The following is a 26,420-nucleotide window of genomic DNA, read 5'->3' on the forward strand; positions in this document are numbered from 1 at the left end:
ACAGCCAATGGTTCTGACTTCAAACCTAGACAGCTAAAGCTTCGGTGTTTGCATATTTAGAAATACAGTGAGTTGCGAGATACTCCCACGCAGTCAGCTTAATAGGTATTATTAAGTGCAAAAACTTAACGCTCTTTGACAATTTAATTGCTTGTTTTGACATGCAAACCTAACGTGTTCGAGGTACAAATACTAATGCTAATTCAAATTGTAAATCATAAATCGAGCGAAAAGCTTTAAGTAAAGCATAATTTTAAGTTCTATATAACAAATATATGGCAGCGGAAAAATCTCGACCAACCGAGTCGTTTGCTAAAATCATAAAAGTAGCCCGCCTGATCTCGGGTATAGTTGGTGCCGATGTATCGAATATGAATTATAGGATGAACATCATAACATTCATAGTAATATTCTGCATAAACATTTATTTCATTTTTACAGCCACAACAGTGGCAAGCGTATTTTCGGAGAATTGGACATACTTGCTCGAGGCATCTTGTATGGTGGGCAGCGTGCTACAAGGTATTACGAAACTTATTTCGGGTATAGCCTATACGAAACAAATTGCTGGAATGCGTTTGGAAATAGAAGAACTCTATCGCGAATACGAAGTTAAAGGTGAAATCTATTGTAAGGTCTTGAATGAATGTTGCGAGCGTGTTTGGCGCATTATAAAAATGGTTGGACATATTTATGCGGCGGCCGCCTATGGAATAATATTATTGACGCTAATCTTAATCATTTTCTCTGATTCCAAAGTTTACGTTATGCATTTTTTAATACCGGGTATTGATGTTGACACCACTTTTGGTTATGGCGTCACATTGGCTGTGCATACGGTGGTATTTTTAGCTGGAGCTTTTGGTTTATTTGCTGGAGATTTATTCTTTTTGATTTACCTAAGTCAACCAGAATTATTTCGTGATCTTTTGGCTTTGAAAGTGAAGGATCTAAATGAGGGAGCTATTGACAATACTAAAAGTGCAAATCGATTATTGATTGAGATTATTGAATGGCATCAATATTATACGGAGTAAGTGGAGCGTTTAGTTTTGCTTTAATGTATAATAGCTGAGTTTGTAACACGCTTATATTAGCTTCACTTGTATGTATGCTTGTTTGTAACTCTCTAGGCTAGGCGGGCAAAGGAGTGTTAGGCCCATCTAGCAGAAATTATTGAAGAAATTACTACAAAACGAGTTGTGCTTTGTAGCCTCCCAGTTGTATGAAAATTATCCTGTACTATAGCACTCATCAATAGCTTTCGTTTGATATCCATATTGTTTAAACACATTCTAGGGGTCCCCGGGTCCACATTTTGGGCTATTTCTCGAGACCCTCTCCTCCCAGTTGTATTAAAATTATCTTGTACTATAGCTCTCATCAACAGCTTTCATTTGATATCCATATTGTATAAACACATTCTAGGAGTACCCAGGTACACGTTTCGGGCTATATCTCAAGACCCTAGCCTCCTAGTTCTATGAAAATTTTCCTGTACTATAGCATCATCAACAGCTTTCATTTGATATCCATATTGTATAAACACATTCTAGGGATACCCGGGTCCACATTTTGAGCTATTTCTCGAGACCCTATCCTCCCAGTTGTATTAAAATTATCCTGTACTATAGCACTCATCAATAGCTTTCATTTGATATCCATATTGTTTAAACACATTCTAGGGGTCCCCGGGTCCACATTTTGGGCTATTTCTCGAGACCCTAGCCTCCCAGTGGTATGAAAATTTTCCTGTACTATAGCACTCATCAACAGTTTTCATTTGATATCCATATTGTATAAACACATTCTAGGGCTACCCGGTGCCACGTTTTGGGCTATATCTCGAGACCCTAGCCTCCCAGTTGTATGAAAATTATCCTGTCGTATAGCTCTAATTAACAGCTTTCATTTAATATCCATATTGTATAAACACATTCTAGGGGTACCCGGGACCACGTTTTGATCTCAAGACCCTAGGCACGTAGCGAAAACAAAGTTAGACGCTGGCTGATTCTCAGACTACTACTCAACATGCTCACAAAATTTCATGAGAATCGGTTCAGCCGTTTCGGAGGAGTTAAGCCTCTAACACCGTGACAGACGAATTTTATATATTAGATGAGGAAAATGAAGACCTTTGAGCATCGTATTTAAGACCCACTGTTCGAATTTTTTAGTTATAATTCACTGCACATGTGTCTATGATACAAATCATAGCGATGATTGTGGAGTTGCTGCACATATATTTCAGCATGAAAACTAATATTAGCTCTGTTTTTTTTTACATGTATATACATTTGCACTTAAAATTTATATGGACTGCCAAGTGCATAAATTCATCTAAACTTATGATATTGTTGCGCAGAACATCAGTACTGCTAAATTTCAGTATGCATTTTACTCAGTTGCAACTGAAATGTGTCTCTCCATTTTATCTCGACATTATTCTCCACTTTCATGACCGAAAGATGTAAACGTGTCCATGACTCATCGCAACCGATTCAGCTATAGGTTATACACTATGACCAACATGGGTCATGTCTACGTTATTAAACACAACACGTTTTGTAGCGAGTTATTTAACCACTTCCTCCGGGAGTTATCAAAAATTGCCACTGTTCTACGGCGTGTTTTTTGAAACTATATTTTTTATTTTACGTGTATGTACATCTACATCAAAAATGCGTGCCATCTTTTAGATAATGTTTAGGAGACCCGTCTAGCGGCAATTATTGAAAACTCCCTACAGAGCTAATATTAGTTTTCGTGCTGGAATATATGTGCAGCAACTCCACAATCATCGCTATGATTTGTATCATAGACACATGTGCAGTGAATTATAACTAAAAAATTCGAACAGTGGGTCTTAAATACGATGCTCAAAGGTCTTCATTTTCCTCATCTAATATATAAAATTCGTCTGTCACGGTGTTAGAGGCTTAACTCCTCCGAAACGGCTGAACCGATTCTGTTGAAATTTTGTGAGCATGTTGAGTAGTCTGAGAATCAGCCAGCAACTACCTTTGTTTTCGCTACGTGCCTAGGGTCTTGAGATCAAAACGTGGTCCTGGGTACCCCTTTAATATGTTTATACAATATGGATATCAAATGAAGGCTGTTAATGAGTGCTATAGTACAGGATAATTTTCATACCCCTGGGTGACTAGGGTCTCGAGATATAGGCCAAAACGTGGACCCGGGTATCCCTAGAATGTGTTTATACAATATGGATATCAAATGAAAGCTGTTGATGAGTGCTATAGTACAGGATAATTTTCATACAACTGGGAGGTTAGGGTCTCGAGATATAGCCCAAAACGTGGACCCGGGTACCCCTAGAATGTGTTTATACAATATGGATATCAAATGAAAGCTGTTAATTAGAGCTATACGACAGGATAATTTTCATACAACTGGGAGGCTACGGTCTCGAGATATAGCCCAAAACGTGGCACCGGGTACCCCTAGAATGTGTTTATACAATATGGATATCAAATGAAAACTGTTGATGAGTGCTATAGTACAGGAAAATTTTCATACCACTGGGAGGATAGGGTCTCGAGATATAGCCCAAAACGTGGACCCGGGTATCCCTAGAATGTGTTTATACAATATGGATATCAAATGAAAGCTGTTGATGAGTGCTATAGTACAGGATAATTTTCATACCCCTGGGTGACTTGGGTCTGGAGATAGAGACCAAACGTGGGCCCGTGAACGCCTAGACAATGTTTCTACATTGTGGGCATCAAATTGAAGCTGTTGATGAGTGCTTTAGTACAGGGTACTTTTCATACCTATTGGTGACTAGGGTCTCGAGATATAGGCCAAAACGTGGATCAGGGTAACACTAGGATGTGTTTATACATTATGGGTATCAAATTGAAGCTGTTGATGTGTGCTTTAGTACGGAGTAAGTTTTATGCAGCTGGGTGACTATGGTCTCGAGATGTAGGCCAAAACGTGGACCCGGATACACCTGGAATGTGTTTTTACAATATGTGGATCAAATTGAAGCTGCTGATGTGTGCTATAATACAGAGTAAATTTTACACCGCTGAGTGACTACGGTCTCGAGATATAGGCCAAAACATGGACCCGGATACCCCTAGAATGTGTGTGTATTATGGATATCAAATGAAATCTGTTGCTGAGAGCTCTAAAGTTCATTGTGCTATTCGATTTAGTCGCATCAACCTGGCAAAACTGATAAATATGCATGCGAAGCCGAAATAAAGACAAGAATTAATAATACCCACATAACTATTTACATACGTCCTATTCGATATGCCTGAAGTTTTGTATATAAATTTGCCTATATTATTATTTATGATGCTTTTTTCCGGGAAGTATACCAGAGACGGACTGGGACTGGGATAAGGACTAGGACTGGGACTGAGACTGAGACTCGGAATGGGGCTGGGACTGAGACTCGGAATGGGACTGGAACAAAATACATACCACCCTCTGGGACTGGCAATAAGAAATGAAGGAGAAGGAGAACAACTTGAGAGAAGAGAAAAGAGAGAAGGAGACTGAGAAAGAATGAGACGAAGATGGAGATGAAGCGAAAAAGACGGAAGGAGGAGTGGTTAAAAAGATTAGGAAAAAGTGTAGAGGGGTAAGGCAGAGTTAGACGGAAAAAGCTTATTAAAATTTATGCAGATAGTCCAAATTTAGGGCAGAACAACGTCTGCCGGGTCTGTTAGTCTATTTTATAAATTTGAATGTTTGGAATTGAGGCAACATATTCGTAAGGATTTCGTGCTGAAATAGTTAGCAATTTTGAACACATTTATTTGGGGATATTGCCACGCTGGCCTTACGGACGGCACGCTTGCTAAACCCCTGACAGAAATGCGATTAGTCTAGGATGAATCCGAGATGAGTCGCAAAGGAATATGCGACTATAACCAGTTTTGATCTCTTCATATGGGTTGGATGGATCCCTTTTATTTGATAATGTGCAATGCAGAGACCAATTGTACCTGCTTTTGTATGAACGGATAGTGTTAGACGGGTCCTCTTAATACCCATATGGGTACTGTCACACAGAACCTTTTTACACTCTTCTTTATACCCTTTTGGGTACTGTTCGACATGTCCTGTTGGACAGGTCTTCTTTGAGTCGCCTTTTTATTGTTCGTGAATATGGAGGAAACACAATATTTTAAATATTGGAATGGTAGAAAAGTAAAAAGAAAACAAATACTATAATTATGGAGCATATATTCCGGTATTTTAGGTTCGGAATAGAGCCCCGAATTTTTCCTAAATAATTCGTTACAGTTCCTATAAATTTTTTTTTTTTACCATTTTGTTTCTATGTGAGGTTTTTACTGACCGGCAAGTTCAACCTACCCATTTTGTTGCCGTTTTTTATTGTTTCTTAAAATTGGCTACATTAATTTCAAATTTACTAGCCCCAATTTTAACCAAAAGGGACTAAAGGGGTCAATTATGCCACAATATAGATGAAAAGATCAACCGCAGACCATTCTCTTTGGGGATTAATCGCCCGATTTTTGCAGGGACTTTTTTCTTCCTCTTCCATAAATATACTACAAAAGTTGCACTGATTTCACATATACATGAAAATTTTTAGTTTGGTGTGACCGTCATTAGTTTTCTTATCCATTCGAAGCGTAATTTTAATGTAATTAATTTTTTAGATATAATTAATTGTGTATTTAAGGAGGGCTTTGTTTAAATACCATCTTAGAAGCAATGGCTCTCTTGGCTCCGTATCACTTTGGCTCCGACTGGCTCCTAACAATAACCAAATCGATATCGGTAGAATAACACTAAGTGTTTAATGTTGTTGATGCCGGTCTGCACCTGCTAATTGTCTATCGTTGCTTTTTCTTGTTGCTTTCGTAGTGAAGTCTATGTAGTCTTTTTCAGCTGCATGCAATGCACAATTTTAGGCACAAAAACTAACTTTCATTAAAAATCTACATATACCGCTCGAAAGCCCAATCATTTCCCATACAATGCGGTTAAATTTTTTTCGATATGCACTTGTGATATATTGACATATATATGTAAATGTAGTTTTTTGTACTCCAAGTTCTTGATCGTTGCGAACAAAATAAATATATGCAGCTTACTTTTAGGCAATCTTTCTTATATTGCGTTTGGAGATTCTTAGCAGATGGATTAGTTGCTATATATTGGTTTAACTTTAATACTTTTTTGTATTAATTTAATATAATTTTATAATGAAAATACATGGTTTTCTGAGCCTACCCGCAATTTTTAAGTGATTCACGTGTCTAAATGTAGACTTTAAATTTGTAAAAAAAAATTATGTATTGAAAAAAAACCCATACCTAATACTGTTCCAAGAATTATATATCAGGACGAAAATGAAGCCTCCTAAAAAAAAAGTTTTCAAATGGTATACGGTTTTTGCGGTCGCCGTGGTGTGGTGGCAGCGCCGTCCGCCTAGAAGCAAGTTTTTTCAAGCGGAATCGCCTCTCGGCAGTGATTTGGAACCACTCCGAGTGTTTTTTGCGCCATGAAAAGCTCCTCAGTGAAAGCTCATTTCCCTTGCAGATGCCGTTCGGAGTCGGCATAAAACATGAAGCCCCATCACGCCAGTTTGTAGGAAAAATTAGGAGAAGCACGACGCAAATTGGAAGAGAATCTTGGCCTTAAATATCTTCGGAGGTTATCGCGCTCAGTATATTTTATAAAATGTTTAGTGTTCAGATTTAACATATCGAGAGCCTTTAGAACATCTTTGGCTTATTTTTTGGTCTAAAGTTGGTTGGTTTTTTTTATTTGTTTTCATTCTGGGATGGACTTTGTTGCACTTCTTATTAACGTTTTTTCCGTTTGGCTCCGTTAGTCAAACTTCTTGAGTATCCTGGCTATAATTTGTTATGACGAAGATTTAAAAGTGTTTGCCCACTCCTTTAATACAATATATTCTTTTCAATATGACATAAAAAAACCCCATTAATTTTTAGTTGAATCCAAAACCACAATATTTTCAGTAGACGCGTGTGTAGTACATTTTTTCGAAGTAATAGAGACCGAGGTAATTTGTACGTTCCTCCTTTCATGTTTCAACCCGAACATGAAACCACAAGTCAGCAGTTTTTGATAGTAAGGGAAATCTCTTAACTTTGAACATACCATTCAGTACATCATGATCATCGTACGTGTCTCTTTATTTATTTTTGTGATCTTCAATTTTTAGCTTCAATGAACGTTGCAACTTTATGTTCTACTATATAATAACGATGCAAATTGTGACGTCTGGCATCTCAATTATTTGTACGATGTATATTGTTCTTATGGGAGATTGGCCGGGTGCATATTTGTATATTTTGGTGGCGTTTTGTGGACTTTATCTTTATTGTATTATTGGCACGAAAATAGAAAGTTGTGTAAGTAAAAATCTACAAATGTATGCAAATAATTAAACCTTCTTATTGGTTACCCGGGTACCAGTGTAATGTAGATTAGAAATTCTTGATCAAAAGTTACTGTGGTGCGTTTTTACTAGGTGGGGTACAATTTTGTGCAATAAAGTTTTAGTTGATTCCAGTTAAAGTTGAAAATCAATGTTAAACTGGGGATTTTAAGTTTACTGTGTATTGTGATTTACGGCAGCTTGGCAACCTTAGCACGCTTTTGGTTTTTCTTATGGTTTATATTAATGGGCGCTTTCAGCGAACGTATGTGTTGATCAATCGTTGAATGATAATATTGTAACGAATATTAGCAGCACTAAGGGATACTATCATCTCTAAGCCGATGCTAAGCAGTAACTTGTATGCACATCAATAATTCAATCATTATGTCTACACATATGTACGTACACGCAGCGGAGAAGCAATGCACAACCACATGCATAAATTTGAGGTACTCCCAAAAGTATGCAATGGTTGTGCAAGTGTCGCTCACACATACAAGCGCATGGGATTTGAGAGAAGCTATAAAATCATGCATCTGTAGTTACAGCTGAGTAATTTTATAGCTGATAACTAACTAGAAGTTCTGGAAATAGAAAAGCCTAGAAATATGCAACGAGGAAATCAGACAGTATAAAAGGCAGCAACAGTAGAGGCACGACAATCAGTTTGATTTAAGACGCTATCTGGCGAGCAATAGTAGCGTTATTCTGAAGTACTTTAATAAAGGCCATTTTGCATTATTGAATAGTGGAGTTATGTATTCAACAGTTTAGTGATTCGAAAGTTAGCAGAAGGTTGCAAATAAGAGGAATTGCAGTAAATTCGTTACAAATTCTGAACACACCGTTGAGTATTTTTAAGCCACACAATGGTTTTTTATTTTACGTCAAGTTACCGAGCATATATTTTTTTCGCTACATTTGCTCAACCTGTCGATATCTTAAAGTTTTGTTTATGAATTAAATTTTTGTTCCTAATATTATAGTGAAGTATAAAAAAAAAAATCTGACAAGCCCATTTTCTCGAGGATAATTTTTTCATTTGGCAACTGGCTCAACTCACTGTTCAGCAAACAAATTTTCTATAGCTCAATTGACGTAAAGCTGTTTGCAACGTGTCAACAATAAAATCATTAAAAAAATCTTTCAAGTAAAACGGTTTTATTGAAAACAATACTTACATGAAGTAATAATAATACTAAACGCTAGAAAATAATTAGGTAGGTCCTAGATACTAGTCATCACACTCCTCATCAATCTAGGGTGTTGATCAGATAATTAAATAAAAGCGTTGGACGAGTCAAATTTTTATCATATATAAGACCAACTGAACCTTAATAATAATAAATATTTAAAAATTTTTTTTAAATTTTTTTTTGTTGTTTTTTCAAGTTTTTAGTCAATTGCCTATTATTTCTCATTATATTTACTTCATTTAGTGACTCATTGTAGCTTTTATATAAAATAAAGTTTATTATAAAAATGTCTTGTCTATATCCAAACTGCTTAGTAAAAAGTGAATCGCATCCCTTCGTGGTATGCTGGCTTTGCGATGGGCTTGCCCATATGAAGTGCGCCGGTTTGTCAGCAAGAATGGTTGACGCACTTAATGATAACGATAAGGGAGTGCGTTGGGCTTGTTTGCAATGTAGGCCAACCGAAATTCATCTTTTCAAGGTTTTCAAGCAGGCCCGACACGGGTTCACTGAAATAGGCAGAGAGATTTCCGCTTTGTAAGAAAAATTAAGCGTTATGAAAGCTTATTTAAGTCTTTCAAACACTCAAATGTCAACATTCAAGATGATAATCATAGGTCTATCGTTGTTAACGCTCCGACTATGGATGCCACTCCCAAAGTTCCTCCACCTACAGTTCTTCCAGTCCCAACTGTGGAATTAATAAATCTCTCCTCACCGAGTCCCTCAGCAGTGTAATCATCGACATCGATGGCTGTTTCAACTGTACCCTCCATAAAAAGGACCCAAGTTCCCCACAACCCCTGTACGGAATCTGAACCTCCGGCTAATAAATTGATTACTGTCCCTATTAAAAAAGAGTCGATTTTCGTGTCCAGATTCGAGAGAGACACTACAAAAGAGGACCTGAAGTCGTACACCATAAATAATCTTAAATCCGAAAATGTGACTATTAGAAAATTTAATTTTAATTATCCTAGAGACATTTTGTCATTTAGGATTGACGTATCCGCGCAACACTTTGAAACCATTTTAAATAATTAATTTTGGCCGCCCGGTGATTTTGTACGTCAATTTGTACATAGACCTAACGTTAATATTCCTAATCTTGCAACCGTTCCTCATAACAATACTGCAGCAAAAAACTAAATATTAAATCTTGTAAGAGGTCTAAATACTAAACTAACTGATCTGTACTTGAATCATTTAACTGTAATTACATTATCATTGCTTTTACTGAAACTTGGCTAAAGCCTCATATTTTTTAGATTGTAACAAATTGCAAGGAAAGAGTCCTTGTAATAATGAGTCACTAAATGAACTATATAGAATGAGAAATAATAGGCAATTAAATAAAGACTAAATACTTGAATATAAAATAATTTAAAAAAAATGTTTATGTTAAACGGTTTTATTGAAAACAATACTTACATGAAGTAATAATAATACTAAAAGCTAGAAAATAATTAGGTAGGTCCTAGGTAATAGTCATCACACTCCTCATCAATCTATGGCGTTGATCAGACAATTCAATAAAAGCGTTGGACGCGTAAAATTTCTATTGATAGTCATAAGTAAGACCAACTGAACCTGAATCAGGTTATGATACGCCTCACATTTTTAGAAATTTCAAGCGCCCAACGCTTTTATTTAATTGTCTGAACAAACCCCTAGATTTGTGGGGAGTGTGATGACTAGTACCTAGGACCTACCTTATTATTTTCTAGCTTTTAGTATTATTATTACTTCATGTAAGTATTGTTTTTAATAAAACCGTTTAACTTAACATTTTTATACTCAGTAGAGCAGAGCTCACAGAGTATATAAACTTTGATTGGAATCGAGATAGATATAGATTTCCATATATCAGAATCATCAGTACCGAAAAAAAATTTGATTGAGCCATGTCCATCCGTCCGTCCGTCTGTCCGTTAACACGATAACTTGAGTAAATTTAGAGGTATCTTGATGAAATTTGGTATGAAGGTTCCAGGGCACTCATCTCAGATCGCTATTTAAAATGAACGATATCGGACTATAACCACGTCCACTTTTTCGATATCGAAAATTTCGAAAAACCGAAAAAGTGCGATAATTCATTACTAAAGACGGATAAAGCGATGAAACTTGGGAGGTGAGTTGAACTTATGACGCAGAATAGAAAATTAGTAAAATTTGGACAATGGGCTTGGCGCCGCCCACTTTTAAAAAAAGGTAATTTAAAAGTTTTGCAAGCTGTAATTTGGCAGTCGTTGAAGATATCATGATGAAATTTGGCAGGAACGTTACTCCTATTACTATATATATGCTTAAAAAAATTTAGCAAAATCGGAGAACGACCACGCCCACTTTAAACACATTTTTTTAAACTCAAATTTTAACAAAAAACTTAATATCTTTACAGTATATAAGTAAATTATGTCAACATTCGACTCCAATAATGATATGGTGCAATAAAATACAAAAATAAAAGAAAATTTCAAAATGGGCGTGGCTCCGCCCATTTCCATTTAATTTGTCTAGGATACTTTTAATGCCTTAAGTCGAACAAAAATTTACCAATCCTTGTGAAATTTTGTAGGGGCTTAGATTCTAGGACGGTAACTGTTTTCTGTGAAAAAGGGCGAAATTGGTTGAAGCCACGCCCAGGATTTATACACATACATATATCCTACCGCTAGGCCGTTAACACTATAACTTGAGCAAAATCGATATATCTTTACTAAACTCAGTTCACGTACTTATCTGAACTCACTTTGTATTGGTGTAAAAAATGGCCGAAATCCGAATATGACCGCGCCCACTTTTTCGATATCGAAAGTTACGAAAAATGAAAAAAATGCCAAACTTTGCAAAATGGATGTGACACCTACCATATTAAGTAGAAGAAAATGAAAAAGTTCTGCAGGGCGAAATCAAAAGCCCTTGGAATCTTGGCAGGAATACTGTTTGTGGTATTACATATACAAATAAATTAGCGGTCCACATTTTGGTCAATATCTCGAAAACGCCTTTACATATACAACTACCACCACTCCCTTTTAAAATACTCATTAGCACCCTTCATTTGATACCCATATCGTATAAACAAATTCTAGAGTCACCCCTGGTCCACCTTTATGGCGATATCTAGAAAAGGCGTCCACCTATAGAACTAAGGCCCACTCCCTTTTAAAATTCTCATTAACACTTTTCATTTGATACCCATATCGTACAAACAAATTCTAGAGTCACCCCTGGTCCACCTTTAGGGCGATATCTCGAAAAGGCGTCCACCTATAGAACTAAGGCCCACGCCCTTTTAAAATACTCATTAAAACCTTTCATTTGATACCCATATCGTACAAACAAATTCTAAAGTCACGCTGGTCCGCCTTTATGGCGATATCTGGAAAAGGCTTCCACCTATAGAACTAAGGCCAACCCCCTTTTAAAATACTCATTAGCACATTTCGTTTGATACCCATATCGAACAAACAAATTCTAGAGTCGCCCCTGGTCCACCTTTATGGCGATATCTCGAAAAGGCATCCACCTATAGAACTAAGGCCCGCGCCCTTTTAAAACACTCATTAACACCTTTCATTTCATACCCATATCGTACAAACAAATTCTAGAGTCACCCCTGTTCACCTTTAGGGCGATATCTCGAAAAGGCGTCCACCTATAGAACTAAGGCCCACGCCATTTTAAAATACCCATTAACACCTTTCATTTGATACCCATATCGTACAAACAAATTTTAGTGTCATTTCATCTTACTACTCATTATCTTGGATCGTTCCCTCGCACTCTGTTGCTTGGCCAATGAACTACTTCGTAGAGCTTGCGCTTGACGGATTGGCTTCGCATAATCAGTATCGTTCCCACGTTTCACAACAGTAGTGCGCTCCGGCTTGAAACTACCCTCGCATTCTTTCTCGGAAATTCGTTGCTTCGTTTTCCTACGTCTTTTAGGTTTTGTCAATGCCAGTGTTTCTCTCGCATGTACTTTTGATTTTGCTTTATTTGGCCCATTCGACCTATTAACTTTTGCCTTTGACTTCCGTGGTTTTTGTCGAGTCTTCTCCACCAGTGCTCGATTACTACTAAATCCTTTCTGAAAACTGAAGTTAAGTGGTATATCCTGGTTCTTATAACGCATCACCCTTTTCTGCATATCGATCTTGATGTCATGGTCAACCAAGAAATCCACTCCCAATATAACTTCATCAACAATCTCCGCCACAACGAATTTGTGTAAAACCATGACCTTCCCAATTAGGACTTCACATATCACTTCTCCCTGGACTTGGTTATACTCGCCTGTGGCCGTACGCAACCTTGCTCCAGGTAACGGTTTTACTCTCCTGTTGACTAAATCAGATCGAATCAAGGAATGAGATATCTACACTCAGTATACGCTCCTTGCCATCCAGCTTTCCTTCGACGGCAAGACTGCTCGATTTTCTTCCAATTTGCGACACAGATATGACAGGGCATTCAATAGCTCGATCTAGCTCTCGATCTCTACCTCTTACTCGCTCTTGCTCATCTCCTCCAGCTTTGCGTTTACGGCCACCCACATTGTTGGAACTATTAGGACCAAGATCGCAATGACGTGCAATGTGACCGGACTTCCCGCATTTGAAGCATTTGATAACTTTTTCACTCCGCTTTTGCGATCCTTTCAGCGCCTCCAATCTTGCGTCTACCCACTCTGGCCTTTCCACTTCCACACGGCGTGCTTTTAAAACAGGCTTACACAATAGTGAGGCAGTTTCCTGAGTCAATGCATGTGGTACCGTTTCTGCAAATGTTGGCTTTGGCTGAATATACATCCAGTAGATATTGCGGGAAAGGCAGCCGCGGCCCGGTCGTTGGTCAGGCTTCGTGATATGTGTTATATGCTTTCTGATTTCGGACACTCTAGCCTTCTTACTAGTTTCGACTTTATCCCGGACAGGACGGACTATTGCATGCCGGTGGCCGCTCCCTATACAACCTTCACCCCAGTCATTCCCCCGAGGGAGGAGTGGAGAAGAGGAATTATCTGGGGCATGGGACCGGTTAACTTGTTCACGGATGGGTCGAAGTTGGACGGAAAGGTTGGCGGGGGGTCTTTTGTTAAGAGCTAAATGTAAGCCGCAAGTTTAAGTTGGCTGATCACTGCAGTGTATTCCAAGCGGAAGTTGCTGCGATTAAGGATGCGGTGGATGAAATGCTATCCAGCGCTACTACGGTTAGGGAATTTAACATCTACTCTGATAGCCAAGCGGCTATAAAGGCCTTGAGCTCAACTACAGTGCGATCGAGGGTGGTCTGGGAGTGCCTGACCTCACTTGCGATTGCATCGGATTATTTTACAATTAAGATTATCTGGGTCCCGGGCCATAGTGATATTCCGGGTAACTGTCAAGCGGATCTCTTAGCCCGAATCGGTACAACTGAACCGGATGAAGATGGCTGTAGGGATTTCGGGATTCCGCTAGCCACCTGTGGATTGCTCTTCCATAGCTGGGCCTCGAGTCAGCTCAGCAAACGTTGGGCGGACACTACGTCTTGTAGGATATCAAGATCTTTCTGGCCGAAAGTGGATGGCAGGAGGTCTGCTGAAATAATTGGGTTCACTAAGGCTCACCTATCAATGGTCATTGGGGTTTTGACAGGGCACTGTCCCATGGGTATCCATGCGGTACGTCTCAATATATTGGAAACTCCATCCTGCTGCAGCTGTATGGAGGATGATGAGGTGGAATCACCAAATCACTTTATGCTTGACTGCCCAGCTTTTGCCAGAACTAGGCGAAAGTATTTCGGTCGTGACTCACTTGGATCTCCCGAGGAGCTATCCAAGGTTGAGATCGGGATCATTCGGAACTTTATCGTTGCTATCCAACGATTCTCTAAGTAGTTATATCTACGTCACCGTTAGTTTAGTTTACTATATGTGGTATCACAACGGACCGTCATGTTGTCCAAGTGAGCTTCCTCTATAAGGGAAGCTACCGCCCAACCTAACCTGGCTTTGGGTTGGCGTAAGTGGCTCGTTTCGTTTCGACGTCCTGTATGCCATTTATAAAGCTCTGAATTGCAACTCCTGTATACGACATCTCAAAGCATCCACCTCGGCTTCGATTTTTTCCTCAAACTGAGTTATTTTCTCGTCCATACGCGCTTCGAATTTTGATATACGTGCCTCCTGCGCTTCGAGTTGTACTATTATGCATGCCTCTTGTTCTTTCAGTTGTGTTTCCATCTTTGATGTTATTCATGTTTCTTGGGATTCCATCTGTAATGACATATACGTTTTCTGTTCTTCCAGTTGGGATGCCATATATGTCTTCTGTTCTTCCAATTGCGTTTCCATCTTGGATGTAATCTGTGCCGACATTTCTGACATACGCGTTTCTTGTGCTTCAATCTCCGATGTTATTCGTGTCTCTTGGGATTCCATCTGTGATGACATTGTCGATGTTTGAGCAGATATTGCAGTCAAATCATGTTCAAGTTTGTGCTTGCAACTGTCTGCGATATTTCGTTTTTCTCTTCAATTTTTGTTGTTGTCTCGTCCCCATCAGGATAAAATCATACTCGTCCACATCAATAACTTCTGCTTCCATTGCCTCTCGTAGCCGCGCCTGAAGTTCGAGTTTAACGCCGCTTATATTCAATCCACGACTCTCCAACTCCTTCTTCAGTTGCTGGATCTTCAAATCACTGAACTTTGCCATGTCCTTGTTGTTCTCTGGAATTTATTCAACAATTCCTCTTCTGACACCAATTGTAACGAATTTGCTGCAAATCCTCTTTTTTGCAATCCTCTGCTAAGTTCAAATCACTAAACTGTTGAAAAAATAACTCCACTTTGTAATAATGCAAAATGGCCTTTATTACAGTACTTCACAATAGCACCCCAACTGTGCAACGAATAGCTTGCTTAATAACCAAACTGATTGAAAGCTCAGAGGAGAGGATCGGCCTAAGATCTCTTCGGAGGTTATCGCGCCTTACATTTATTTTTTTTATTTTTTTTTGATTGATAGCTCAAATGAAACTCTACTATTTAAAATAATACTGCTCTTGCTCGCTAGATATCGTCTTAGTCGAACTGCTTGACAACTCAAATCAAACTGAATTCCAGCGCCTCTACAATTGCCGCCTTTTATTCTCTTTGATTTCAACCTTCGCATCTTCTAAGCGCTTCCAGAAGCTACTAGTCCCGCAGCTCTCAAACTTCTCAGCTGTAACTACAATTGCACAATTTTATAGTTTTTCTCATTGCATACTTATAGGAGTATCTCAGTTATATGCATGTTTTTGTGCATTGACTCTCCGCTGCTCGTATTCGTACATGGTACATATGTGTAGACGCAATTATTGTTTCGATACATAATGATTGATCTATGGATGTGAATTCACGTCACTGCTTAGCATCGGCTTAGAGACGATAGTATCACCCCTTATTTTTGCTAATATTCGTAAATATATGTAATACCACGAACAGTATTCCTTCCAAGATTCCAAGGCTTTTGATTTCGCCCTGCAGAACTTTTTCATTTTCTTCTACTTTATATGGTAGGTGTGACAGCCATTTTACAAAGTTTTTTCCAAAATTATGTTTTGCGTTATTAAACCAATCCAATTACCATGTTTCATCCCTTTTTCATATTTCGTCTAGAATTATGGGATTTTTTTAATTTTTCGTAATTTTCGATATCGAAAAAGTGGGCGTGGTCATAGTCGGATTTCGGCCATTTTTTACACTAAGATAAGGGGAGTTCAAATAAGTACGTGAACTAAGTTTAGTTAAGATATATCGTTTTTTGCGCAAGTTATCGTGTTGGCGGCCGAGCGGAAGGACATACGTTTGACTGTGTACAAAAACTGGGCATGGCTTCAACCGATTTCTCCCATTTTCACAGGAAACTGTTACCGTCATAGAATCTAAGCCCCAACAAAATTTCACAAGGATTGGTACATTTTTGTTCGACTTATGGCATTAAAAGTATCCTAGACAAATTAAATGAAAAAGGGCGGAGCCACGCCCATTTTGAAATTTTCTTTTATTTTTGTATTTTGTTGCACCATATTATTACTGGAGTTGAATGATGACATAATTTACTTATATACTGTAAAGATATTAAATTTTTTGTTAAAATTTGACTTTTAAAATTTTTTTTTAAAAAGTGGGCGTGTTCGTAATCCGATTTTGCTAATTTTTATTTAGCACATATATAGTAATAGGAACGGTGCTGCCAAATTTCATCATGATATCTTCAACGGCTGTCAAATTACAGCTTGCTAAACTTTGAAATTACTTTCTTTTAAAAGAGGGCGATGCCACGCCCATTGTCCAAGATTTTACTAATTTTCTATTCTGCGTCATAAGGTCAACTCACCTGCCAAGTTTTATCGCTTTAGCCGTCTTTGGTAATGAATTATCGCACTTTTTCGGTTTTTTGAAATTTTCGATATCGAAAAAGTGGGCGCGGTTATGGTCAGATTTCGTTGATTTTAAATAGCGATCTGAGATGAGTGTCCATGAAGCTACATACCAAATTTCATAAAGATACCTCAAAATTTACTCAAGTTATCGTGTTTACGGATGGACAGACGGACGGACGGGCGGACATGGCTAAATGAATTTCTTTTTTCGCCCAGATCATTTTGATATATAGATGGTTATATCTATCTCGATTAGTTTATGCCGTAACGGATTACCGTTATGCGAACAAAATTAATATACTCTGTGAGCTCTGCTCAGCTGAGTATAAAAATTGCGTTCCTTCAAGCTGTACAAGAAGACGGGTTCACACTCTGACTACTTGAAGTACTCTATATTACGTCATAAACATTTTGAATTAAACAAAAAGTGTTACAATACATATCTCTGTAGGATGAAAAAGAAAATAACTTGCAATCCGAAAGCTTTCCATGATTTCGTAAATTCTAAACGTAGGGTTAAAGGGTTTCCTTCTGGTATGAAATACCGTGATGATTTCTCTAGCGACGATCAATATATTGCCAACTTCTTTGCACAATTTTTCAATTCCAAATATTCCGCTGAATTAATTTCTTTGTCTAATGAATACCCGTATCAACTTAAAGCAGTTAACGCAATTAATATTCCAGCAATATCCCCTGAGGAGTTTTTTCAGATTTAACGTCTATGAAGGAATCTTACAAATACGGTCCTGACCTTATTCCCTCATGTTTTCTTAAAAAATTTGCTGAACATATTTATCAGCCCCTAACTGACTTATTCCTACCCTAGGCGCGATAACCTCCGAAGAGATCTAAGGCCGAGCTTCTCTTCCAATTTGCGTCGTGCTGCTCTTGATTTTCCCTACAAATTGGCCGGACGGGACCTACATGATTTTATGCCGACTCCAAACGGCATCTGCAAGGCAGATGAGTTTTCACTGAGAGCTTTTCATGGCAGAAATACACCCGGAGCGCTTGCCAAACACTGCCGAGGGGCGACCCCGCTTAGAAAAATTTTCCTCTAATTGAAAAACCTTATTTCTAAAATTTTTTTAATGTTGCTTTGCCCGGGGTTTGAACCCAGGGCATCCGGTGTGGTAGGCGGAGCACGCTACCATCACACCACGGTGGCCGCCGTGTGTTCCAAATATGAGCCAAATCGGACTACAAAAACTACTTTTTTAAATATATCGATCATTGCGCCACCTAGCGGCGCATAGGTCGCTTCTATTCCTTTATGTAATATGTGTTCCAAATATGATCCATATCGGATCGCATATACGATTTTTTAAATACGTATTTCGATCCATGCGCTACCTATCGGAGTTTTTTTTTCTTATTATTGCATTGTCATCGGGTTCTGAATTATATTCCAAGTTTGAAGCATGTAGCTTATCGGGAAGTTACTTCAATTTTAATTATAAAATTCGTGCCAACCGGCCGGCCTGTCAGGTCAAGCTAAATAAAGCCGTTTAAAAATGGTGTTCGCTGAAGGCTCCCAATATGTAATATATTGTTGACAACCCTGCAAAGACTCGTTCAAAAAACTTTTTAAGTAGAAAGAAAAAACTCAATTGAACGAGGACGCCACTCAATATTTTCAAGCTAAGGGCAAACCTAGCGGCACTACACTATACTACAAAACAGTCGTTGCATGCATTCTTATGGATCAATAAACATCTGGAGGCAGCAGCACTACGCGACGCGTCAACGAGCGACAATGTTGACCAAATAGCCAAATAGGCAAAATAGTGTCGCCCCTGTCGCAATATGTTGCGTCGCTTTTTGTGCACGCACCTTAAGTTTTAAAATGCATTGAAAAGAATTAGGTTAGCAGATTTTCGTAATTTTGTTACTTTTGCATGCTCCGCCTACTAAGCAAATTTAAAAGCCGGGTTCACCCCTCGGCAGTGATCTCGAAAACACTCCGAGTGTATTTCTGTCGTGGAAAGCTTCTCAGTGAAAAGTCAACAGCCTTGCCATGCTGTTAGGAGTCGGCGTTAAATATGTAGGTCCCGTTCCACCAATTTGTAGGTAAAATTTAAAAGGAGCACAACGCAAATTGGAAGAGAAGCTCGGCCTAAATTTCTTTGGAGGTATATCGCCCCCTGTATTTAATTTATTTATTTATTGAGTATGAGCATGCACGGCCGCCGTGGTATCGGAGTAGCGTGCTTTGGCTTATACATCGAAGATTTTGGCTTAAAGTCCCACGAATAGCGATATCCACAATCAAGAAAAAAAATTTTAATTAGAAGGAAGCTTTCCAAGCGCTGACTTCCCTCAGCAGTGAAAGTGGGTGTGGGAATGGTGCTGGGATCAGGAGTGGTAGTAAAATTCCAATTGGGAGCGGGAGGGAGATAAATTGAAACAGGGATGGATAAAAATGACAGGGAAAATGGAAGAAAAGTAGATAAGAATGGGATGGAGAGGGAAGAGAGAAACGAAATTTACTTTTAAAACCAATTTTCGTTTATAACAAATAATACATAGATTTTCTCTTTTTTCTATAGAATCACGAATTTTACGAAGAACTGTGCAATATCAATTTCTACGATTTGGATGTGAGGAATCAAAAAATGATAATATTCCTATTGAAGAAATCACAAAACCCGAGTGAAATAAAAATTGGAGGTGTTCTACCGCTTTCCGTACAAACTGCTTTATCGGTAACGCTAAAGTTTATATAAAGTTTCTTTTTACTTTATTTATGAATTACTTTTCATACTTTCAGATAACAAAATCAATTTATGGAATTTTTACAATGATGTTGGGATTTTTGGATGATGAGAGTAAATGAAAAATAAATTAATGGAGTTTATTGATATTGTAACGAATTTACTTGCAAATCCTCTTATTTGCAATCCTCTGCTGAGTTCGAATCACTAAACTGTTGAATAAATAACTCCAATTTGTAATAATGCAAAATGGCCTTTATTAAAGTACTTCACAATACTGTGCAACGAATAGCTTGCTTAATAACCACACTGATTGATAGCTCAATGAAACTCTACTATTCAAAATAATACTGCTATTGCTCGCTAGATATCGTCTTAATCGCAACTGCTTGACAACTCAAATCAAACTGAATTACTTCTTACTCGCTGGCGCCGCTTTTATAGTTTACGCTGCATACTTCTAGGCTCTTCGATTTCCAGAAGTTACTAGTTGTTTCGGCTACAAAATCGCCAGCCACAACTACGTGCACAAATTATTGCTCTCTCTTGTGACAACTCAGATAAGGTATATGCATGTGTTTGTAGTTTACAGTCTCCCGCACACACATAAGCGTATAAGTAAATTCATCGGTGTGTGACATCTCATCTCTTGCTGCCTTGTATGTAAACGTTGCTCGTCGGAATGTGTACATATGTGTAGACGCAATTATTTATTCGTTTATGTAGATACATAATGATTGAATTATTGATGTGCATTCACGTCACTGCTTAGATCGGCTTAGAGCTGGCAGCACTCCTTAGTTTTGCTAATATTCGTAACACTGCCCTTCACCTAAGTCTGATCGTCCCGATCAGACAAATCTCCCAATCTAAACGCCGCTAGCATCGCCATATGTACCACTCTTCTACTCCGTGGTTTCTCAATGCTTTGTATGCGGTAGATGATATCACTGATCTTCTTCACAACCTTGTACGGGCCTTCCCAACTGCACCGAAATTTGGATTGAATATCTTTCCGCCGGTGAGGGTTATATAACAGTACCAAATTTCCCTCCCGGAAACCTTCCGAATTATTTTCCTTGCCGTACCTGTGTTTCATCTTACTACTCATTACCCTGGTTCGTTCCTTCACACTCTGTTGTTTGGCCAATGAACCACTTCGTAGAGCTTGCGCTGGACGAATTTTCTTTGCATAATCGGTATCGTTCCCACATTTTACAACAGTAGTGCGCTCCGGCTTGAAACTACCCTCGCATTCTTTCTCGGAAATTCGTTGCTTCGTTTTCCTGCGTCTTTTAGGTTTTGTCAATGCCAGTGTTTCTCTCGCAGGTACTTTTGATTTTGATTTATTTGGCCCATTCGATCTATCAACCTTTACCTTTGAATTTCGTGGCCTTCGTCGAGTCTTCTCCACCAGTACCCGATTACTGCTGAACCCTTTTTCCAAACTAAAGTTAAGTGGTATGTCCTGGTTCTTATAGCGCATAATTTTTCTCCGCATATCGATCCTGACGTCATGGTCAACCAAGAAGTCCACTCCCAATATGACTTCATCAACGATCTCCGCCACAACGAATTTGTGTAGAACCATGACTTTTCCAATTAATACCTCACATACCACTTCGCCTTGGACTTGATTATATTCGCCTGTTACCGTACGCAACCTTGCTCCAGGTAATGACTTTATCTTTTTGTTGACTAAATCCGCTCGAATGATGGAATGAGATGCACCCGTATCTACAGTCAATAACCGTTCCTTTCCGTCCACATGTCCTCCAACAGTAAGGTTGCTCGATCTTCTTCCAATCTGCGAGATAGAGATTATGGGGCATTCAATTGCGGGAGCCAGCTGTCGCCCCTTGCGGCTGACTCGATTTAGTTTAACGATTGAGTGGTCTTGGATATTTGCTCATCACCTTCTGCTCTGCGTTTACGACCACCCACATTGTTGGAGCTATTGGGACCGCTGCTGCAATGTCGTGCAATATGACCTGGGTTGCCGCACTTGAAACATTTAATAACTCCGGCATTTTTCTGTTGTGATCCCTTCAGTGCTTCCAAAATAGTGTCTACCCAATCTGGTCTTTCCACTTCTACACGATGAGCTTTGTATGCTGGTTTACTCAATAGTGAGGCCGTTTCCTGAGTCAATGCATGTGATACCGTTTCAGAAAATGTCAGCTTTGGGTTTGCGTATGTAGCTCGCTTCGTTTCCACGTCCCGTATGCCATTTATGAAACTCTGGATTTTTACCCTTTCAGTGTATTCCACGGGTGCGTCCGCATTTGCAAGATGAGCCAATCTTTCAATATCTGAAGCAAACTCCTGCAATGTTTCATTTGCTTTTTGGTAGCGGTTTTGCAACTCAATTTGGAATATCTGTTTCCTATGCTCGCTTCCATAACGTCGTTCTACAGCAGCCATCAATGCTTCATAATTGTTCCGCTCTCCTTCGGGAATCGTCTGTAGAATTTCCGCTGCTGGCCCCTTCAATGCCACGAATAGTGCAGCAACTTTATCTTCCGAATTCCAGTTGTTCACTGCTGCGGTCTTCTCAAACTGTAGCTTAAAGACCTGAAAAGGAACAGAACCGTCAAAGGATGGTGTTTTTACCTTTGTATTGCTTGCTGAAACAGCTGGGCGGTTTAATTGCAACTCTTGTATACGACCTCTCAAAGCATCCACCTCGGCTTCGATTTTTTCCTCAAACTGCGTTATTTTCTCGTCCATACGTGCTTCGAGTTTTGATGATATACGCGCCTCTTGTGCTTCGAGTTGTACTGTTATGCGTGCCTCTTGTGCTTTCAGTTGTGTCTCCATTTTTGATGTAATCTGTGTCGACATTTCTGACATACGCGTTTCTTGTGCTTCAATCTTGGATGTTATGCGTGTCTCCTGCGATTCCAGTTGAGATGACATTTGTGAAGACATTTCTGAAATGCGTGCCTCCTGTGATTCCAGTTGGGATGCCATATATGTCTTCTGTTCTTCCATCTTCGATGTTAAACGTGTCTCCTGCGATTCCAGCTGAGATGCCACTGTCGATGTTTGAGCAGTTATTGCAGCCAATATCACGTTCAAGTCCGTGCTCGTAACTGTCTGCGATGTTTCGCCTTTCTCCTCAATTTTTGTCGTTGTTTCGTCCCCATCAGGATAAAAGACAAACTCGTCCACATCAATTCCTTGCGACTCCATTACCTCTAGTAGCCGTGCTTGAAGTTCGATCTTATTGCCGGTTGTATTTAATCCACGGTTCTCCAACTCCTTTTTCAGTTGCTGGATCTTCAATTCACTGAACTTTGCCATGTCCAAGTTGTATTCCCAATCTTTGGAATTTATTCAACAATTCCTCTTCTGACACCAATTGTAACGAATTTACTTGCAAATCCTCTTATTTGCAATCCTCTGCTGAGTTCGAATCACTAAACTGTTGAATAAATAACTCCAATTTGTAATAATGCAAAATGGCCTTTATTAAAGTACTTCACAATACTGTGCAACGAATAGCTTGCTTAATAACCACACTGATTGATAGCTCAATGAAACTCTACTATTCAAAATAATACTGCTATTGCTCGCTAGATATCGTCTTAATCGCAACTGCTTGACAACTCAAATCAAACTGAATTACTTCTTACTCGCTGGCGCCGCTTTTATAGTTTACGCTGCATACTTCTAGGCTCTTCGATTTCCAGAAGTTACTAGTTGTTTCGGCTACAAAATCGCCAGCCACAACTACGTGCACAAATTATTGCTCTCTCTTGTGACAACTCAGATAAGGTATATGCATGTGTTTGTAGTTTACAGTCTCCCGCACACACATAAGCGTATAAGTAAATTCATCGGTGTGTGACATCTCATCTCTTGCTGCCTTGTATGTAAACGTTGCTCGTCGGAATGTGTACATATGTGTAGACGCAATTATTTATTCGTTTATGTAGATACATAATGATTGAATTATTGATGTGCATTCACGTCACTGCTTAGATCGGCTTAGAGCTGGCAGCACTCCTTAGTTTTGCTAATATTCGTAACAATATAATAAATAAAAATAAAATAAGATAGTTATTGAAGCACAAAATCGCTAATCATACGTGTCATGTAAAATTTCTTTAGGTGTTAGTCACATCATTATAGACCCACCATAATAGTGTACTATCTTGTTAGACGAAACTGTCGCTCTTGAGGCAAGAAATGCTTGCATCGGGACGAGCTATCAGCGTTCATAGGAACATTGAAATTGATACAGGGTGTTCATTCTAAGCGCTCCTCTAATGTTAAGAAACTATTTTGCAAATTTTTTGCTATATAAGGTAGTGATTACTGTAAATTTCTGTCAGAGTTTAGAGTATTTTCATTGTGGATCATTTTTTTGCATAGAAAAAGTGGCGTCATTTAATTAAGAACAAAATGCGGGTTTGACATTTTCAAGCAATCCCCATATGGGTTCGGGCGGCTTTACAGTGCAATATATACCTACATAACTCCACCCTTCAAAATTGTCAACTCACCAATGCGTGGCGAATCCTATGTGGACATATTTAGCAGGCTAGTCGCTGGCGAACCCAATTTCCTCAGGAGGAATGGCCTGGAATATTCGACGTGTTCAAACCGTTCACAAGATAATCTGGTGAGTAGTTTTACAATGCTTGTTTTCGAACATACCGGATCTATGTCGGGCAAAAGTTATTCAAAATCGATAACACTCCCGAGAGTATCTTTACAGCTTACACTACACCAAAGGCACGATCGACTTAAATTGTCACAGATAAAGAGAGCGCCTGCATTTTTTCAGTACTGTGACAGCTTTTTGATTCTGTCTTTTGCATTGATTTTCCCTCCTTTCTTATCCCTTTCTGCTTTATCCCTCCGAAATTAGTGCCTTTTCAATTCAGGACCTTTCAGTTCCCAGTAAATTTTCATTTAATATCATAGACCCTTAAGTTTAAGAAATGAAAAAGATTGTTCCTGGGGTAGTCTGAAACATACCTTTGGAGCGTACGGAATTAATATCCTGAATAGGACTACATATATCCTATTTACTAGCTTTAACCATTCACATTAACCAGAGTGTTTTTGCGGTTACAACAAATGTTAAGGCGTTCTCTTGGTATATTAGGGCATGGACTTGCCTTGGTGTAGTCGTTTAGTACGCATAAGAACAATTTTTCCTTCATATTCCTTCCTGCAAGCGGTACATAGCTCAACTTTTTGCAAACTTCATCAGTGGGATAGGAGGGTATATTTCGTACGGACCCGATGCAAACTAAATGGGATTCATCTAACTATATTTCTTTAGAGAAATGTATGCCAAGATGCGCTCTCGAGGTTCTTCGCTACTGTCTAACCACAACCGCTTATCCCTCTTTACCAGTCAGTGCACCCCTCAGAATCCCTTCCAAAAAATTTCGGTAGCGGTTGCAAATTCATTGAATATTTTTTCAAAACATCGTTTTTACCCTTATTTCATAACACTTTTGAGCTGATTTAAAAAAAAATCAGTTTGGAAAATCCCCTGAAAGGGTTTCAGAATGTTCCAGCATAAGCCTGTTTTAATTTTGGGATACATTTCTAGGCCCCACCCAAGCGATTTTTGCCGTTTTGTGACAAATCATGCCAGCCTTTCCTCCGCCAATTACAACTCAGTAGAGGTTGCCCCGTTCCTCTTCTTCCAAGCTGTGGCGGAAGAATTTTCTGGGTCTGAGCGTAACCGTCCATTCGCATAGCAAGACGTAGCAAGCGAAGCTTTCGAGCTTTTATTCGCTGCACGATCTTAATATCTTCATAAAAATCATATAGCTCACCGTTAAACCACCTTCGATACTCGCCGTCGGCATTAAGGACAGGATCATAAATATTCCAGAAAACTTTTCTCTCGAACTCCAAAAGAGCAATATCATATTATCTCGACATCGTCCATGTTGCCGAGCCATACATCAGGACATGCATGATGACTTTTTGTACAGCGTGTCTTCTTTCTTCGACTTTCTTTTCAATTGTCTACTCAGTTCAAAGCACTATTTGTCAAAAGCTATTCTCCGTTTTATTTCTAGACTGACATTGTTTTCGATGTCAGTGTTACTTCCAAGATAGACGAAGCCCTTCACAGTCTCGAATTTATATCCATCAAGAGTGACGTGGGTGCCAAGTAAAAATGCACCTATTATTTTCTGAATGACAGGAAGTATTTCGCCGTCTCCTTATTTGCCGAAAGCCTCATTTCGGTGCCCTTTGTTTTATCCAGAGAAGGCAGAACTCACAACAAGACTTTCAAGGCCAAAGTATTGTTGCGAATCGCTGTGCTGTTAGTAAATATAGACAACGACAGTATGCCATTTACGCACATACATAGAAGGCAACTAATAATATTTTACACACACAACCAGCAGCTTGAGTAGCGAAGAGATTATTTCATATACACATATGTAGTCAGCAGACAAGAGCGACGAAAGAAGAGAAACAATCACATATCACGTTAGCATCATCTAAGAGCAGAAGAAGTTACTCACACATACACACACATATAGCTAGAAGAAAAACATACACTACAGATATACAAGTATATATAGCTAAATAAACAAGTATAAGAGAAGGCATGGAGAAATAGGTGTACGAGGCTAACTGAGAGTATAAAAGCAGCGCGAAGTACGC

General features: G+C 38.9%; 1 protein-coding gene across 1 annotated transcript; it reads left to right on the plus strand.

Moving 5' to 3' along the window:
- Positions 1 to 275: 275 nt before the first annotated feature.
- LOC137252570 (odorant receptor 67d-like) lies at positions 276 to 19,908 on the plus strand. The gene is made up of 4 exons (XM_067788496.1): positions 276 to 1,033; positions 7,211 to 7,400; positions 19,605 to 19,760; positions 19,826 to 19,908. Exons 1-4 carry the CDS (start codon positions 276 to 278, stop codon positions 19,889 to 19,891), a joined length of 1,170 nt encoding a protein of 389 aa, XP_067644597.1. The 3' UTR covers positions 19,892 to 19,908.
- The last annotated feature ends 6,512 nt before the right edge of the window (positions 19,909 to 26,420 follow it).

Source organism: Eurosta solidaginis, chromosome 5 (assembly GCF_040869045.1).
Source record: "Eurosta solidaginis isolate ZX-2024a chromosome 5, ASM4086904v1, whole genome shotgun sequence".
Lineage (NCBI taxonomy): Eukaryota > Metazoa > Arthropoda > Insecta > Diptera > Tephritidae > Eurosta > Eurosta solidaginis.